This window comes from Cornus florida, unplaced genomic scaffold (genome assembly GCF_030987335.1).
Source record: "Cornus florida cultivar Cherokee Brave unplaced genomic scaffold, ASM3098733v1 CherokeeBrave_3.0.0_Hap2_Chr10, whole genome shotgun sequence".
In the NCBI taxonomy this organism is placed as follows: Eukaryota; Viridiplantae; Streptophyta; class Magnoliopsida; order Cornales; family Cornaceae; genus Cornus; species Cornus florida.
Genome location: NW_026775580.1, coordinates 74,904,013 through 74,923,099, shown reverse-complemented (window position 1 = coordinate 74,923,099; position 19,087 = coordinate 74,904,013). Strand labels below are relative to the sequence as shown.

General features: G+C 36.2%; 1 protein-coding gene and 1 pseudogene across 6 annotated transcripts in view; both read left to right on the top strand.

Moving 5' to 3' along the window:
- The first annotated feature begins 811 nt into the window (after positions 1-811).
- Positions 812-19,087, top strand: part of LOC132279611 (uncharacterized) — a 31,053-nt gene continuing 12,777 nt past the window's right edge. The window contains exons 1-8 of one of the 6 annotated variants that reach the window (XR_009471360.1): positions 813-1,260; positions 1,866-1,953; positions 2,068-2,127; positions 2,315-2,367; positions 3,772-3,843; positions 6,300-6,391; positions 6,521-9,638; positions 14,010-14,599. Coding sequence is in view for 2 of the 6 variants with exons in the window: in XM_059781630.1 (XP_059637613.1) it covers positions 1,902-1,955; positions 2,068-2,127; positions 2,315-2,367; positions 3,772-3,843 (239 nt within the window). In the remaining 4 variants the exon portion in view is untranslated. Of the gene's footprint in view, positions 1,261-1,865; positions 1,956-2,067; positions 2,128-2,314; positions 2,368-3,771; positions 3,844-6,299; positions 6,392-6,520; positions 9,741-14,009; positions 14,600-19,087 lie in introns of those variants that run through there. The other 5 variants (XR_009471359.1, XR_009471361.1, XR_009471362.1 and 2 more) reach the window with 5 other exon arrangements.
- On the top strand, positions 18,105-18,203 carry LOC132280470 (small nucleolar RNA R71; annotated as a pseudogene).

Genomic DNA, 19,087 nt, shown 5'->3' with positions numbered 1-19,087 from the left:
ACTCCAAGTTGAGTTGTAATTCAAATTACTTGTTCTACAAGTTATCAAGTTCGACAGGGATTACAGAACTGGGAAAGAGTTAAACTTACAATACTTGAAGAGTTTGTGAAGAAAAAAATAAGAACACTACTTTAGGAAGGAATATGCACAAGGTTGGACATTCTACACTTATCATGTTGGCCTGAAATTCCCGTAGAATGAAATAAGGTTGAAAGAATTCGAATATTCAAGTTTGCCAACCTTGAACCGGTTCAGTTTCCTTGAACCGGTTCAAGATGCTCAAGTTTGAGTCACTGTTAAACTTGAACCGGTTCAGCTTCCTTGAACTGGTTCAAGAACTCTTGTTTGCACACTACAAGAAAAATAGCTTTTTAGAACGCCTTTTTTATCACGGTTTTAAAATAGCCGTGGTAAAAGACACTTTCTATCACAGTTTTGGAAAGAATATATTTCACCACGGCTATTTTAAAACCGTGGTAGAAGATTCTTTCTACCACGGTTAAGGGAAAACCATGATAGTAATTGTATTTTTTACCACAATTATAAAAGAACAGTGATAGAAAGTGAATTTGATAAAAAAGTAAATTAATTTAACTGAAATTTAGACATGCTATTTCTACCACGGTTAATGAAAAACCGTGGTAGTAAGTTGTTCTACCACCGTTCAGGCACTGTAGTAAAAAGTAAATTTGGTGCAAGACTACTTTACGCAGGTCTTATTCCCGCTACTCAATTAAAATTTTAGGGCGAATCATTTCAGACCCCACACGCACACACGGACAGACCACACACACGGGCAAATCATTTAAGCCTCCCAAATCACCTCTATCTCTATTCTCGTTCTCAACTCTGAACTTGCCCTCTCTGTGTCTCTGCGACTGCAAACTACAAAATCAACAAGAATCAGATCAGCCTCCCAAATCGCCTCCATTCTCAACTCTGAACTTGCCCTCTCCCTGTCTCTGCAACTGCAAACTACAAAATCTACAAGAATCTGATCAGCCTCCCAAATTGCCTCCATCTCTATTCTCGTTCTCAACTCTGAACTTGCCCTCTCTCTGTCTCTGCAACTGCAAACTACAAAATCTACAAGAATCAGAACCCATATCGGCATATCATTTCAGATTGTTCAAAAAATCAAAACCCATATCATTCAGTTTCCATCGCCCGCTGTTCCAGTTCGGGTTCGTCGTTCGCAAGCTTCAGCCTCTGGCCCGCTGTCTCTCAACTCTCAAGCCTTCTCTCTGCAACTGGTAACTTGTATGTATGGGTTTTGTTTTAAATTTTTTTTTTTTTTTTTTCTAAATCAATTAATCAAGTTCTGTAATTCTTGTTTTGCAAAATGATTTAAACAGTACTCTGAAAAATATCTTGACATTGTGTGTGCCTGTGTAGTTTTAATTTGGTCTCTAAAGTTGGATTGATGGTTACTACTACTTGCAATCCTTTACGTGAGTGTCTATGTGCATGCATAGTGTTTGAGAAATTGTTTAGATGAAATTTTAAGTAATTTAATTATGTCAACTATCTGATAATGAAGAAAAACAATTTTCGGGTTTTATAGAGAATACAATGTTGTGTTCTTTTCGATGTTTTTAATCTCTATTGCTCATTAACATAGGCGGGGGTTTGGAACAGAACAACTAGGCTACACCATTTCCATGTTAAATGAATTCATTGAAATTTCAATCTCTATTTATCACTGCTACTTGAATTTGAATACTTGTTCGGAGCCAATTGATATTGAAGACACTTGTTGAGACAACTGATCGAGTCAAGCAGCACATTAGATTGTGTCATGTCAATAGAATGTATTTGCTTTTCTGTTTAATCGATTTTGTTTATTCTCTTTCTGCTTTGTGCAGTACTCACTTTTTGGTTCAGCATTGACAATTGGAGGAATGTTAGGTGCAGCAGTAAGTGGAAAAATTGCGGATCTCATTGGCCCGAGAGGTGTAAGTTTTTTATTCCTTTTTCCTCCTACCTTAAGATGCTTCTTGACAGAATATAAATTATTGTTGCAAACACTATACAAATTCTTTAATTTTGGTTCATCTTGTAATGCAGGCTATGTGGTTCTTACAAATATTTTTCATCATAGGGTGGCTTTCAATAATTTTCGCGAAGGTTTATTCCACTTGTTTCCCTTCCACAACCATAATTTAATTCATTCATAACTCTAGAACAATTATTCATACTGCAAATTCTTGTATGCTTTCACACATCTTAGCAATCAAGTGGCTTTTGAGGTGTTCATTAAGCAACTTCCTATGGAAACTACTAGTGTGATTTATGAACAACTTTTAAATGACAGGTGCATTTCATCACTTGGCTTCATTTCTTCAAACTATGTGATATACCCAAAAGGTAAAAAACTATGCTTCTTTTTTATAAATGGTCTCTTGCTACAAACACATTGCTTTGTGTCGTGTCAAATGTAACTCTTGCTGGGTTTGTTTTGCTCTTGTGCTTTGGGCTGTCTCATAGGCTGTTCTTGTATTTGCTTAGCTTGGGCTAACTTGTATTGTATATCTTATTATCTTACAAAATTGATTTTACCTTTAAAAAAAAAAAAATGTTCTCTTACTACCCTAATAATAGTTGTTTCAAGTAAGAATGTGTTTAGAATTTTGCATTTGCACTTTCTTACCAGTTATACGATTATTTTACTATCTTCATTACCATAACATTCATGAAGTTCAATTATTTTTTTTTTTTCTCTACTTAAGGGAAACATGATCTTCATTGATATGACTAAAAACCTGTGTGTTGAAACACATCTAGATATTTACTGCATAGATGGTTCACCAAAAGTTATATATTTGTTTAGTTTTATTTATTTATTTATTTTGTAATTCTTGTCATGGAAGCACATTTTTCATCTGAATTTGGATGAAGTTATTGACCTAAGTTTTGGGAGTTACATTTCATATACAATTTTTTGAAGGATCTCTTGGTTGTTGAATCTTTGGAGAAGTCATTTGGAATTTATTTTTATTTTTATTTTTTATATTTGCAGTTTGTCATAGTGAGCCAGCATTCTAAATGTCAAATTCTTGAAACATTAAAGGGACATTTAGAAAGAAAGCTACTTGAATAAGCTGCATGCATAAAAAATATAGTTAACTTGATAATATTTGTAAATGAGCCAAAAGAATGGTGGATCCTGTTTCTTTTCACAGTTAGTGTAGGAGTTGAATTTACATGATACACACACACACACACACACACACGACTACAAAATGAGGTGCCTATGATTCATTTGACACATATGTTTAGAGCAACTATCATAGTAGAATTATGTTTTACAGTCAACCCATTTTACTTTTTGTCTTCTGATTTTGCTAACATTACATTAAAAATTAGTTTACTTTTTCTCACTTATACAACTATTGATCTTTACTCCACATGATAAATCATTTTATCTCCAATAAAATTCACAAAAGCTATTATAAGAGCAGTCAATGATGGGAGTGTTGGGTTGGTGCTAAAGCAGTAGTCTTGATGTTGAAACCCTTTCAGCTCAAAGCTTTCCCAATTACTATTCAATCCAAACTAGTGGTGTTGAAAGGGCTTCTCATTCCATGGATTCTCTGTGGACTTCTCGCATGATCATGCAAAGATGTTTTAATGATGTTTTGTGATCTTGATTTTGTGTGTATTTGTTTATAATGTCCCTTATTTTTGAGTTTTTTCATTTAACTATCTCCACTTAGGGTGTATTTTGGTGTTATATTTTCTTTAATTGATTTGCATGTACTTGAAATGTAGTCTTCCAAAGGGGCTGGGAAAAGACAACAATGGGAGCGTCGATTGCATAACCTATCAAGTACATCACAATTTGTAAGTTATATGGTCTTTATGTTCGATAAAATTCTTTTATGATTGCATATTTTTTAATGGGGGTCACATGTCTTTAAGCGACCAATTTTGTGGTGTATCTTGAACTTTATTACCTTTTGGTACATCGGCCTGTGTGGAGGCCATTTTTATTTCTTGTTTTAAAATGTTGAAAGCATGGGAGTATGGGATCATCGTATGTGGAGGTTTTGATTGATTGTTGTGGAGGAGAAGTTGTCGATATGTTGTTTAAGGAGTTAATGCAAGTTGGCAACTTAATTTTTATTTTTTATTTTTATGTATAAGTTGTTATTCATATTATATGCATATAACATGAATAACAACTAATACATATCTTCGCAATAATACATGCTCGAAATTGTATAAAAAAAATCAGGATGCCATTTTTCATGTAAACGATGAGCCTACATAGTTTCAAGATTGTATTATAGGAGGCAAAAATTATTTAGTATGAACATACTTCTTATTTTAGTTCTATTTTCCACTAAAATAAGACTTTATACTAGACCTATTTAAATTTCCGGAAGAATGTTCAACTTTTTTTTTTTTTTTTTGGGAAAAGAAGAATGTTCAACTTAACTGACTTTAAAGAGTAATTTCCAAGACTTAAAATTCTCAAGCTCAGACCTTAAGTTGCGCAAACACTAACTACTTTGAAAAATAAAGCATGTATTCGCACTACCAATCATTATGATTCTTTGTTGGCCATTTAAAGGGTTCTAATTTTGATGAAGAGTAACCCTATAATGAAAAGAAGTTATAAATAATCAAACATTTTCTTCTCATGACATGAAACATATATTTAATTATTGACAATGGCCTGATTGTACCTATGATTAAAATTGTAGAAATAAATTAAATAATATGTGGAACTTATGTGAGAGTAAGGCAAGTCAAACCAATATTTAAAGCAATCAGTAGTTTGTAGTTTCAGGTTTGCACTACATTATTTTAACTTGAGTGACAAATCCATATATTGGTTTTGCATGCTCCTTAATTACTGTATGTCATCCCATTTTCTAAGTTGGTTACACCTTGAGAATTGTATACTTGTTTTCATCTTCCTGTTCCTTGGATCTTTTATTATTCTGATACTACCAGATGTTAGAGGAAGGTTTGCATTTCCAGAAGAAGGATGTAATAATCTGACTTTTTTGTCTGTGCATGAAAAGAATGGTGGTATTGTTTGATGATTACTTGTTTTATTGATGTAAGGGGTAGGCTCCTTTTGGTGTTTGGGAAAAGCAAAACTTTGAAATTTTAGTGTACCCCTGTTACTGTCGTGCTTGTAGAACAAAATTATGGTAATTTTATCATAACTATTCAACACTTGTTAGTTTCTATATAGGGAGCTTCCATTTATTTTTGGAACAACAACCTTTTCATTTTCTATATAGGGAGCTTCCATTTATTTTTGGAACTGCAACCTTTTCATTAAGATACTAAAAATGGTAGTGCAGTTCATCATATAATCTACAAAAAAGGTTGTTACTAACATAGTTTATCAATTACATGAATTAATTTTCTTTCTTAATGTCACTTTCCTTGACAGAGACTTGGCACAAACTTATGCATTGTGATTCTAGATAGAAATGTCTGTTTTGTTTTCCAATTTTTATTTTTATTTTTATTTATTTATTTATTTTTTTATTTTTTAAAGTGGAGAGGGTTCTTACCCCTTTTGAGAGGGGGGACTAATGCCTTTGAACACAAGACCTCTTGGTCATGCCCAAAGGGCTTATGACAACTCAGCTACCCCATGCATAGTATCGCATATTCTGTTGTGTTTCTTTTATGTTTAAAGAATAAATCACAAAAGGGATATGATTAAAACTCGACATGTTAAGCTGGATCACTCTTTTCGTAGATGGCTTGGTAAAACCATCAGTAGCATTACACTTTTGTCATCAAGAACGAGTACAGGTCTTCCATACTGTCGAATTGAGATAACATCACCATACCTGTCACTGGGGAAATTTTAGTGTTTTTGGTTAGATAAATAGCCTATACCAGTGTTTAGATTTAGATCTAACATTCATGTTTATATATGAGGGGATATTTTTGAAGTATTGGTAACATTCCAATAAATGTAGAGACGCTGTTAAAATTTTAAAAGTGCAGATTTGGGTAACTTCAAAACTTGCTCGTTTATATCAGATATAGTATTCAGGTGGTAAAAGTGTTCTATGAAATGGCGAGCTAAAGACTTTCTTGAATCTTTCTGGATCTTCTTTTTTTCTTCTTCTTCAATGGGGGTGAAGGGGGTAAAGGTAAATTAATTTGAATTATAACAAATCTTGTTATTGTGGGATATTATTGGAAAACTTGAAGTACTATTATATAGTAGAAGCTAATGATATTTCAGCTAGCCTATATAACTACGAAGCTAAGTGCATGTAACTAGAATTCTAATTAGTCTCAATGTTTCTTTGGTTCAGCTCTATTTGATTATGATATATATTACTTTGAAGATTTGAAGGAGGACTATTGTAGTCATGCATTACTACTCAAATGATTTCTTTTGGTGACGGTATGTCAATAACCTAAGATATTGAGTTAATACGAAGAGTCTATTGTAATGCTTGCTTTGCTTGGTTTAATTTTGACAACTTTACAATTTGCTTTACATTCTCTGACTTCAACTATTACATCTTTGTAGGTTGTTGGTTTACTTATCTTCCTACCATAAGCTTAAGAGAGTGTGCATTAAGGCGAGGGCTAAGTTTTACATTTATAAAAGCCACTACTACCTTCCCTAAAAATATAGTTAGGGTGAGTAGGGATCGTCCCAAGGGATTGAAGGGTCGGACAAGGTTGTGGAATTGCTATTAGGGCTAGTAAGTCGAGTGATCAAACAATTGGTTGGTTGGTTGATAAAGGAGCAACTAAATTGAACTAAGTGATGACAAAAGAATGTAATTAAGAGTAAATAAGAGAGAGAAGAGTCTTGGGGTTTAGAGATTACCACCAAGCAATGCATTTTTATACCATTGACAAGTGATTAATGAGGGCAAATGGTGTGTTGCAATATTGGTGTGTGTGTGTTTGGTTGATTCAACAAGTAATGATGACTAGTTAAGCATGTATTGTCTAAACGTCATGTGAAAGGCACAATATATCTAAGCAATGAAGTATATCTTGTCTAAACAACATGTGAAAGGCACAATAGATCAAAACAAGTCATTAATCCTTTCATTAAGCTCACAATCCAAATACAACACAAGGTTAGAGACATATGCTACTTGCATTCAAAAGCTTGGATCATTAAACAACAAGCATGGATTGTCATCCCATTTATCACTACACTACAACTACACTATATCTACACTACTAGCATGAAAATAGACTAGGGGAGACGCACAATCCATCAAGGAATAAGTATGAACCATCAAGAAAATCACAAAAGCATTTCATTAAGCACTATATTTTGACAATCTCTAAATCTATAGCATCAATACACATAGACATGCATCAATAACATAAAATCTAGGGACAAGCACATGAACATCTATTCTAACATACATAGACATATGGATAGAATCAAATGATCAATTGAAAGCATTTAACCACATAAATCATTGAACAATCAAGATCTATATATATTAAAGTGTCAAAACATTAATTACAACACTGATCTCTCAATAATACACAAGATTAAGATATAGAAAGCATGCTTGAGGCTAACTCTAGATCCAAGAGGATGTCTAGCCACTCATGGGTATGTTGCTCCAACCCTCAAGGGTTAACTCCATGGAAGAAATCTGCTCCTTGTTGATGAAGAACTCCAATGGTGTCTCAAGCCTCCTCCTCTTTTCTTCTACGCTAAGAATAGCCTCTAAAATTGTATCTACCAAATGCTAAGTCTCTCTCTAAAAAAGGGCATCATATTCCTTTTATAGGTAGGTCAAGTGACATACCAAATGAGCTAGGGTCGTGCAAAGAATATTCTTTAATGATTGGATAGAGGACGGATTGAACAAGCTGGCTTTTTAACTTTTTCGCACTGGAGGAAGTTCGATCGATCGAACCTTGGACTTGGATCGATCGAACTGGCTGAGATCCATCTAACTGAGGCTGGATCGATCCAACTGGTTGAGCTTTTTGGGAAAAGAAAAATCTGAGATATTTTGAGAGATATTTTTGGGAAAAGGACAAGAGTGGTTAGTGGGTGGTACAACTGTGGATATGATCAATCATTTGGATAAGGATAAAAGTGTTTGATCGATCGAAGGGTGGTGTTGGATTGATCAAACTTTGGACTTTTTGCTTTTGGGTTAAGGTTTGGATCTATCTTGAAGTGCTGAGATCGATCAGTGTTCGATCGATCGAACCTTGGAGTTGGATCGATCGAATTTTGTTGCTTCACACCTTTGGCTTCATTTGCTTCCTTCTTTCTCTACTTTGCTCTTTTCTTTGTTTAATCCCAGAATTGCTTCAATTAAGCTCTTATTTGGCTGAGTTAGCTTATTTTCGGGATAAGTGCTTGAAAATGGAAGTAATACGAAATCAATCTAAAACGGTAAAGTAAGATAGCTAAAGGTACTAGAATGCCTAAGCTTATGGGGTTTAAATACGCACTTTTCAGCGCTCATCATAGGTCAAAGCTAGGATTGCAGTTGCCGTTACTTTTTTTGTTGCTGTTATATTTTTTGTATGGCTCATGAAGAAGTTGCATATATGTAATGTAAGAGAGAGACTGAAACGGAGTAAGAAGATATAAGAATTTTTATTTTATTTTGGTATATGGTATAAGAAGTAAGAAATTTGTATATGGTTAATTTTTGTATAAAACAATAATTTGGAATTTGTTATATATATATATATATATAATGTTGTTGGTTAGTTATAAGTTATTTTGGTTATGACGCTATTTTTTATTTATTTAGTGTTTGCTTGTGGAGTTTTTGCAAAGCTGGTAGTAGGGAAAAAAATGGCCTCATGGGGGCTGTAGTAATTTTATTTTTTTATTTTTTATTTATTTTTTAAAAATTATATACCACTTTCTACTATGGTTCTGAACTGTGGTAGAAAGTTCTTTTTCAACTACGGTTTTGCACCGTGGTAGAAAGAACGACTTCACAATTGAAAAGGACTATTTACCACGGTTTTGCATCGTGGTAGAAAGTCTTATTTCTACTATGGTTAGAAACCGTGGTAGAATGTCTCGACTTTCTACCACGGTTCAAAACTGTTGTAAAAAGCATTTTTCACCGTGGTAAAAAGTCATTTTTCTTGTAGTGGCAATACAACTTCAGTTTCCTTATTTTGAATTGTTTCCCAGTTGGTTTAGAATTGTACCAAATCCTATGCACGATTTTACCTTATTTTTAGAAGGATTAGGTCATTCTAAACTCTATATAAACCATGTCAATACATCGGTTTATTCACGGCTTTTACATTATTATTCAAATTTTATTCAAAGCCTTAGGAAGATTATTTTTGCAGAAAATCAGAGTTAATTTTTCTAATATCTTTCTAGAACACATACACATAAACACATAGTTTAGAGTTGTGGTGTTCGAATAATGATCATGATCATATAGTTGTATTAACATCGATCAGACGAAGCAGATCTTTTTTTACATCATTTAGACAATTGAAGAACAGAAGTAAACGCAGTCACACTTTGAAAGGGTTGGAGCATTCGCGAAGTGTTGTCTGATCTATTTGCTACTCTTCTACAAATATCAAGTATAAGCCTGAGATCAAGTTGCTGTTGGATGAGGAGTCGCAAAGCCAGAAGATCGTCAGTGGTTGGTGTGGTGTAGAACGATAAGGTGTGAGCCAGGGTCAAAGTTCGGTATACTTTGTTTCAAGCATAGTGGATTAGTTTACTTTGGACTGCACAAGTTCACGAGGTTTTTCTCATAACAGTTGAGGTATTTTATCAACTGGGGTTTTCTCTAAAATCCTGGTGTCATCTCTAACTTTATACTTTGCTTTATTTTACTGCATGCGAGAAGTCCTCACCTTTTTTTTTTTTTGTATAGCTAGTTCAATTATTAACCTAGAGTTTGGGCCCTCCACCTTTCGGCGTGAGAAGTTCAGTACTTGATGAGGCTAGAATCCCGGCTACTTAGTGAAAAAGGGTTGTTATCCACCTTTATCAAGAATGAAAGCTTTCAATGCATTACTAGCCCAATTGGTATATAACCAATTCAATAATTAACAAAGCATGTACTCCACAAATGAATGTTAGTGTGTGCCTGTGCTAGTGTAGAATCCTAGAATGAATCTCAAAACAATCACAAAATCAAGATGATGTGGACCACAAATGCAAGCAAGATATCAATCTTTCGAAAATTTTTCTCATAAATGGCATCCACAAGGCATACAAGGAGTATTGGACTCTCAAGTCAAACAATTTTTAAATTTTAAGCAATATAGTCCTTAAAAGATCAAAATCATAGCTAAATATGGACCAATCATAGAAATATCCCTCAATTACACAAGTCATGCTCAAAATTATTTCAAAATTTAAAGCTATCACTGTAAAACACCATTCCCCCCAAACTTAAATGGCACAATGTCCTCAATGTGCAAGAGAACAAAGGAAAAAGTATACCAGTGCAGCTAAGGCATAGAATGATCGGGACTGAAGTATCCGAAGTGGGTGCCATGGCCCCCCCAAACTTGGGATGAACTGTGGTCCTGAAAATTGGCACTTGGATAAACTCATCAGATAACAAAATGGGATAATTAGTGCATAGTGGATATGCAAGTGTAAATGGGATAAAATGATAAAAAGATGAGAGAGGTATAAGGGTGGTCCTGAAAATTGGGTAGCACTCTCTCACTGAAGTCACTGTGATGCACCTGATGGAGTCAAACATACAGATATGAGAATATAATATATGACATCCATAACAAAAATAGATATATATATATATATATATATATATATATATATATATATATATATATATATATATAACAGATAAAGTACAGGTACAACAGAAATATCAAAGTCGACAGACCGGCTGCAAAAATAATAGTAATGTACAGTGACAAAAATAAAGTATCAATAGTAGAGAGGGATTATGAGATAGAAGGAACTGGGAACTCAGGAGGATGAGGTAGGACGAGCAGGTCGGGCTCCGCGGATATCTCTGGATAGATCTCGGAACATAGTCGCGACATCCGTGCGGAAGGCAGCAAAATCAGCTCTGTGGGCTGTAAGATCAGCTCGTATGGCAATAACAGCATCCTCAAGAGTCTGTAGGCCTACTCCAAAGCCGGGGGTCAGATCTGGAACCTCAGGCATAGATGAATCAGAAGAAAGCTCATGAGTCTGCTCCTGCTCGTGAATAGGCGACCCAGCTGGAGAGTACTGCTATGTGTCGTCTGCAGGGTGCTCTAAGTCAATATCTATATGCTCAGTAGCTGGATCGACTGGTGCATTGTTCGCTGCGGGATCTGCTGCTGCCTGTGCCTCCTCTTCAGCCTCTAGCTCCTCTGCAACCACTACTGCGTGGTCTTGCAGTCTAGTAATAATGGCGTTGTACCTCTTGGTCCAGTCCTTCTTCAAAAAGTGACAGGAACCTCTCTCGGGGTGCTCCCGAGGGTGAATAGGGTAGCGCTGGTCAATCAAAATCTGGGTGATGAGGTGGCTGAATGGGAGAGACTTAGCTTGTCGGGCGTCTCCTTGCTAATGTACTCATCATATAGCTTCCTCATCATGCTCCAGATGAGCGCGGGAATGGACACCCAGTGCCCGATGTAGAAGGCATAGAGGGCTGTCAAATAATCTCCCCTCCTCTGAATCTTGTGCCCTGCCATGTATATGTTTCGGAAGAGCACGGAATCAATAAACCAAAGGTCATCTGGAAGGAATGTCCGAGTGGTGAAGGTCTCGCTACTGGCATGGTGACCTGTAAGAAAAACTACCATATCGGCATATGAAGGCCTGTATAGCCTCGGATATGTCTCTTGAAGCTTTGGAGGACAGCGGTATGGGCAGTGGCACGAGCGGGCTAATGAGTCCACTGTGATGGTGATCTGATGGCTATCTACAGAAGTGACCAACTCTACTGTGGTACGCAAGGATGGTTGGAGGTTCTGGTAGAACAACCGTACCAGCCGCGGGTAGACTGGCTCTGTGACTGGGCCAAGAATAGCTTCCAGGTCCCTCTGAATGATGTCATGGTAAGCGGATCGGGTCAGCATCGATCTGGAGAAAAAGGCCGTGTTGAACACTGACTCATGGTCGACCGTCATATGTGCATATCTAGGCATGGGCCTATCACGCTCCTGAGCTGGCTGGCGTGGTGGAGACAGTACGGGTGAATGCTCAGCTCCAGCATGTGGTGGAGATGGTGATGGAGTAAATGTAGGATGAGCCGCAGAGGTGGATGGAATATGATCAGCCTCAGCCTCGTGAGATGGTGACTGAGGTGGGGTAGCCTGTATTGGCTCTTCCTGTGCATGAGAAGGCTCTGCTGGCTCCTCTGTCCGTGGTCTGATATGGCGCTGAGGCCTGTGTTGCTTATTGGTAACGATCTCCTCTTAACCATGGCCTGCAAAAAGAAAAAGAAAAACTTACAATGGGAGTTAGTGCCAGAATAAGGAATTTTACGCACAATATAGAAACATGCATGTCGGATAAGATAGACAAAACATATATAACATGCATCTATACAAGTGGCAGGATGTGAAGCATGCTAAGCAATATAAGTATGAAATGCATCCAATGTGGAATATCACAGGTCTTGGGTATATATGAGATAGCATGAACATAAGGCATGATGAATGAAGTGTGTGTGTGAGATCTGTGAAGTTCGATTGATCACAAAAAGAAGTAAGATCGATCACAAAAGTTGGATCAATCGAAAATAAGTGAGATCGATTTTACAACTTCGATCGATTTGAGACATGAGTTCGATTAATCTCTCAAGATCGATCTGAGATACAAGTTCGATCGATCGAACTGTGTGACGAGTGTAAATAGTCACAGATCTGTGACTTTGGAAGCACGGGGCCCACACGAACGTGTTCGTGGGCCTATCAACACAACAAAACAACAAAAATTGTCACCCAATTATGGCCCATCCTCCCAAAATCAATTTAAAAAAAAAAAATAAATAACAACATATATACAAACATGCTTCAAGGTCATCAATGGTGGATTTCATCATTAAAATGGCCTGGATTCAACACATAGAGTATGTATGGATGAGATTGAAGCTTAAATGAACATGAGAGGCTCGGATCTTACCTCAAATCGAAGGGAGAGAAGTGGATGCGAAGATTGGATGAGATCTGAGATGAGAGAGGTAGATGCGAAGCTTAGATCTCGTCGGAGAACTCGCCGGAGGTGATGATGATAATGCACAATGACGGCGACGAGAGAGAAGGGGGTTTGGAGGGTTGGATTGATCTAAATGATCGATCTTGAGACCCTCCAGGTCTATTTTAAAAACATTCCTGACAGAGTTCAATCGATTGAACTTCAATTGAGATCGATCGAATTTTGATGAACTCTCCTCAAAGTATTTTTGGATTTTTGAAATTTTTGAAAAATGCAAAACTAAAATTAAAAATTAGAATTAAAAATAAAAATTGTAAAATAAAATAAAATAGAATAAAATATTTTTGGATTTTTATTTTCATATTTTTTTTAATTGAATAATCAATAATAATTAAAAACTAAATAAATTAAAATATTTTTGAATTTTGGAAAACTTTTTGAAAAATAAAATAAAATAAAGTGAAATGAAAAATAAACAAAATAAAATAAAAATGAAAATATTTTTGGATTTTTGAAATTTGAAAAGTCAAAACAAAGTCAAACAATGAAATGGAGAACTGAGATTGATCGGAACAAGAGTTCGATCGATCAGATAGAGAGCAAAAATATGAAGGTTTTTGGTTAAAAAATTTGGCTAAGTGTTGGAACTTGAAGATCAATCAAACTTTGAAGTTGGATCGATCGAAGAACTTCAGATCGATCTTGGAATGTTTTGATCGATGAGACAGAGAGCAAAAATATGCAGGTTTATGCAGGCTCAAAATTTTTCTAAGTGTTGAGTCATGAGATCTGATGAGCACTGAAAAGTGCGTATTTAAACCCCTTAAGCTTAGGTATTCTAGTACCTTTATCTATTTTACTTTACCGTTTTAGATTGATTTCGTATTATTTCCTTTTTCAGGCACGTATCTCGAAAATAAGCTAACTCAGCCAAATAAGAGCTTAATTGAAGCAATTCTGGGATTAATCAAAGAAAGGAGCAAAGTGGAGAAAGAAGGAAGCAAATGGAGCCAAAGGTGGCAAGCAGCAAAGTTCGATTGATCTAAGTTCAAGATTCGATCGATCGAACAATGATCGATCTCAGCACTTCAAGATAGATCCAAGCCTTGACCCAAAAGCATAAAGTTCCAAAAGTTCGATCGATCCAACACCATCCTTCGATCGATCGAACACTTTTGTCCTTATTCAAATAATTGATCCTATCCACAGCTATACCACCCACTAACCACTTTTGTCTTTTTCTCATAAATATCCCCCATAAACATCTCGGATTTGTCTTTTTCCAAAAAGCTCAACCAGGCATATTTCAACCATGGAATTAGCCCTTGAGGGTTGGAGCATCATCACCATGAGTGGCTAGACATACTCTTGGGGTTAGAGTTAGCCCCAAGCATGCTTTCTATATCTTAATCTTGTGTATTATTGAGGGATTAGTGTTGTAATTGATGTTTTGACACTTTGATATATATAGATCTTGTTTATTCAATGATTTATGTGGTTTAATGCTTCCTATTGGTCATTTCATTTTATCCGTATGTCTATGTATGCTAGAATAGATGTTCATGTGCTTGTCTCTAGATTTTGTATTATTGATGCATGTCTATATGTATTGATATTATAGATTTGGAGATTGTCAAAACATTGTGCTTAGAAGAATGCTTTTGTGATTCTCTTGATGGTTCATGCTTATCTCTTGATGGATTGTACCTCTCCCTTAGTTTATTTTCATGCTAGTAGTGTAGATATAGTGTAGTTATAGTGTAATGTTAAATGGGAGGACAATCTATGCTTGTTGTCTGATGATCCAAGCTTTTGAATGCAATTAGCATATGTTTATATCCTTGGGTTGTATTTAGATTGTAAGCTTAATGAAAGGATTAATGACTTGTTTTGACTTATTGTGCCTTTCACATGTTGTTTAGACAATATATGCTTCATTGCTTTGATATATTGTGCCTTTCACATGATATTTAGACAATACATGCTTAACTAGTCATCTTTGCTTGTTGAATCAACCAAATTCACACACACCAATATTGCAACGCACCATTTGCCCTCATTAATTACTTGTCAATAATATAGAAATGCATTGCTTGGTGGTGATCTCTAAACCCCAAGATCTCTCTCTCTCTTACTTACTCTTAATTGCACTCTTTTGCTATTATTTAGTTTAATTTAATCGCTCTTTAATTAACCAACCAACCAATTGTTTGATCACTAGACCTACTAGCCCTAATTGTGATTCCACGACATTGCACGATCCTCATAATCCTTTAGGACGATCCCTACTCATTCTTGCTACGTTAGTAGTAGTGATGGTAGTGGTTTTTTATAAATTTAAACTTGACCAAAAAGGCTTTTCTTGAACTGCACATTCACCACATCAATTTTGGCATGCACGAGTGACATGACCTTAAGCCGTCAAGATCGATCGAACTTTGAAGTTGGATCGATCGAAGGTCTCCTGATCGATCTAAGAATAAGTTCGAACGATGGGACAGAGAGGTGATTTGGATGCAGGTTTCTGTAGGTCAAATTTTTTTTCTAAGTGTTGGATGCAGAATGGAGTTCAATCGATCGAACTCAGGTTTGAGATCGATTGAACTATGTAGAATGCTCAATAATGACATGAAAGCTCATGCAATCCTCACCAAAGTTCCTTTCAATGCATATGAACCAAAAATAAGTATCTAGATTTCGCAAGAAATGAAATTTAAGATAGAAATGAGGGAGGAATAGGGTTTTGACACCCTACGAAATGTTTTTGCTAGTCTTTAACATCTCTAACAAGACATTGGGCTCTTTTAGCCCGAATCAAAGATCTTATAATGCATCCCCTCCTTTTTGGGGTGATAGATGCTTTGAACTCCACCCAACAAATGGTTCTTTGAAGAACTTATTGGATTAAGCTCAAAAGAAACTTTTGATTCTTTGTCTATGCAATCACAACTTTTGGGCTTCCATGCCCTTTCAAAGCAAAAATTTGAAACAAGACTTTTAGAATGCAAGGTTGAAGATGATCCTTTCGAAATTTTGGTCTTACACAAAAACTCACTTCCTTGACATTGAAGTTCATGACATTTATCTACAACATTAACCTCTCTTTCATATTTGTCAAATGAATTGGGTGTGGGATTAAAGATATTCAACTTCACCTTCATGTGGCCAAATGAGATCTTTATTATCCCCGTCCTACAATTGATGTTGGCATTAGCGGTTGCCAAGAAAGGACGGCCAAGGATAACGGGAATTTGGCTCTTAGGATTGTGAACCGGTTCCGTGTCTATGACAACGAAATCAACCGGGAAGAAGAATTTATCAATTTTAATCAAAACATCCTCAATTATACCCCTAGGCTTCTTAATGGATCGGTCGGCAAGTTGTAAAACTACCGACGTCGGTTTTAGTTCACCTAGGCCCAATTTGACATAAACCGAGTATGGAAGAAGGTTAACACTTGCTCCTAAGTCAAGAAGCGCCCGATTAATGATATGATCACCAATAATGCATGAAGTAGTGGGTGAACTGGGGTCCTTAAACTTTGGCAAAGTGTAATGTTGCAAAATTGAGCTTACTTGCTCAGTCAAAACCACTTTTCTTGGTGCTTGGCTCTTGTTCTTCCGCTTTTGGGTGTACAAGTCTTTCAAGAATTTGGCATAAGCCGGAATTTGCTTGATTGCATCCAATAGTGGAAGATTGACTTTTACTTGCCTAAACATTTCCATGATTTCATTACTTTTTGTCTTTTGCTTGTCTCTTGAAATGGATCCTTTTAAGGCATCCGGGAATGGAACTTTTGGTTCAAACACTTTTTCAGAATTTTCTTTTGAACTCTCTTCAACATAAGAAGTTTTCAAATCATTTTTCAACAAAACTTTTTCAACATCATTTTTCAAAACTTCTTTTCAAACACATTTTTCAAGACTTTCTCATTCACAAGATCATGTATATGTAATGAAGGAGGAATGGGATGTGAAATGGGACGGGTGACAACTTGAGGCTGCAGCGGTTCACTCTCTTCATTGGACCTTTCAACTTGATTGTCCACAATCCTACCACTCTACAAGGTAGTCACCGCATTAACATGTTCAATGGTGTGGCCTTTCGATGAAAAATGGGTTTCCACAAAACATTGTTGCTTAAGTGGGGCATTAATAGGCATCTTTCCCTTCTCTCTTGCATTAAGAGTGCTTACTATTTGCCCTACTTGGGTTTCTAGTTTCGCAATAGATTGAGAGTGAGAATGAAGCAATTGAGTGTTAGCCTCTAAAGTGCCCAAAGCATTTAAAACTTTTTCTTCAAAGGCGGGACTTCTAGTATTTCCTTGGGAATAAGATTGGTTGGGAAAATGAGAATTAGTAAATTGATTCCCTGTGATTGATTAGGTTTATAACCTTGGGATCCTTGGTTTTGAAGTGAAGGTGGAATGTACTTCCCTTGAAAACCGCCTTGGGAAGGGTTTGAGCCCTTTCCTTGGTTTTTCCAAGAGAAATTCGGATGATTCCTCCAACTTGGATTATAGTGAATACCATAAGGATTGTTCCATTGGTTCACAAAAGCTGCATTGACTTGTTCATTAGGTTCATTTTGCACTTGTTTATGAGGACAATGAGAAGTAGAATGAAGAACACTAGAACAAGTCATACATGTTTCATTTGATGCACGATGAGAATGGTTAGGGAAGGAAGATACTTGGTTCGCCGAGTTTTGGTTAATCAAAAATTGATCAAACCTTTGAGATAAAGACTTCATTTCGGTGGCTATTTCATTTGAATGGTCAACTTGGTGTAAGCCAACACTCTTCCTACCTTGTGAATTTATACCATTCTTGGATGATAATGTTCTATGCAAAGAATTTTCACTCATGCTCTCATAAAGACGCCACACGTCATCCTCATGCCTATTAATATATGAGCCACCGATGGAAGCGTCAACCATACCCTTATAGTTGTCCGATAAGCTCTCAAAGAAATATTAAACTAATTGCCATTTGGGCATGTCATGATGTGGACACTTCCTAAGCAATTCATTGAAGCGTTCCCATGCCTCATGAAACGTTTTTCCATCCCCATGTGAAAATTCTCGAATTGAAGTTCTCATGGCATTGGTCTTTGAAACCGGATAGTATTTCTTTAAGAACTCTTGTTGCATTTCTGCCCAAGAAGTGATTGAAAAAGGCCTAAGATTGTTAAACCAATACTTTGCCTTATCTTTTAAGGTGAATGGAAAAAGTTTAAGTCTTAAAACCTCTTCCGGCATGTCCGTATATTTTACGGTGGAACATACTTCAAGAAACTCATCCAAATGCTTGTAAGGTTTTTCACTTGGAAGTCCATGATAGTTAGGAAGCATTTGAATGGTTTGTGGCTTAATTTTATAATGATGTGCTCTAAATGGAGGCAATTGGATGCATGTAGGTGCATTATACTCATTAGGCACATAATGGTTTTTTAAAGCAAGAGGTGGATTAGTTACTTGAGGTGCAACATGAACGCCTAGGTTTTGAATTCCTTAATTGATGATGGGAGGTTATGGAGCATACATTGGCCTTGGTATTCCATATGGAACTTGGCCTTGTTGTTGTGGTGGTTGGTGAATGTATGGCCTAGGTATGCCTAATGGTACTTATATATTCTCATTGTGTACATTAGGATGAAGGATACCTTGTTGGTGTATGTGACCAAGGTCCTCAACATGATCATTATTATGGTCATCCATTGATAGATTGGTTCTATTTGAACTTCTTCTTCCCCTATGATTTCTAATTACGGATTCAAGATGTAAATCAAAAGGAACAAGAGTTGGTCTCAATGAATGACGTCCATGCATGCATAATGCAAAACACAACAAGCACAAAGAATGACAAACACTATGCCTTCACAACAATGCAATTAGACTTCTTCCACAAACACTTGATTCATACTCCCATGCTTTAACAACAATGATGCAAAGAACAATTAAAAACAAGCCTCCACGCGG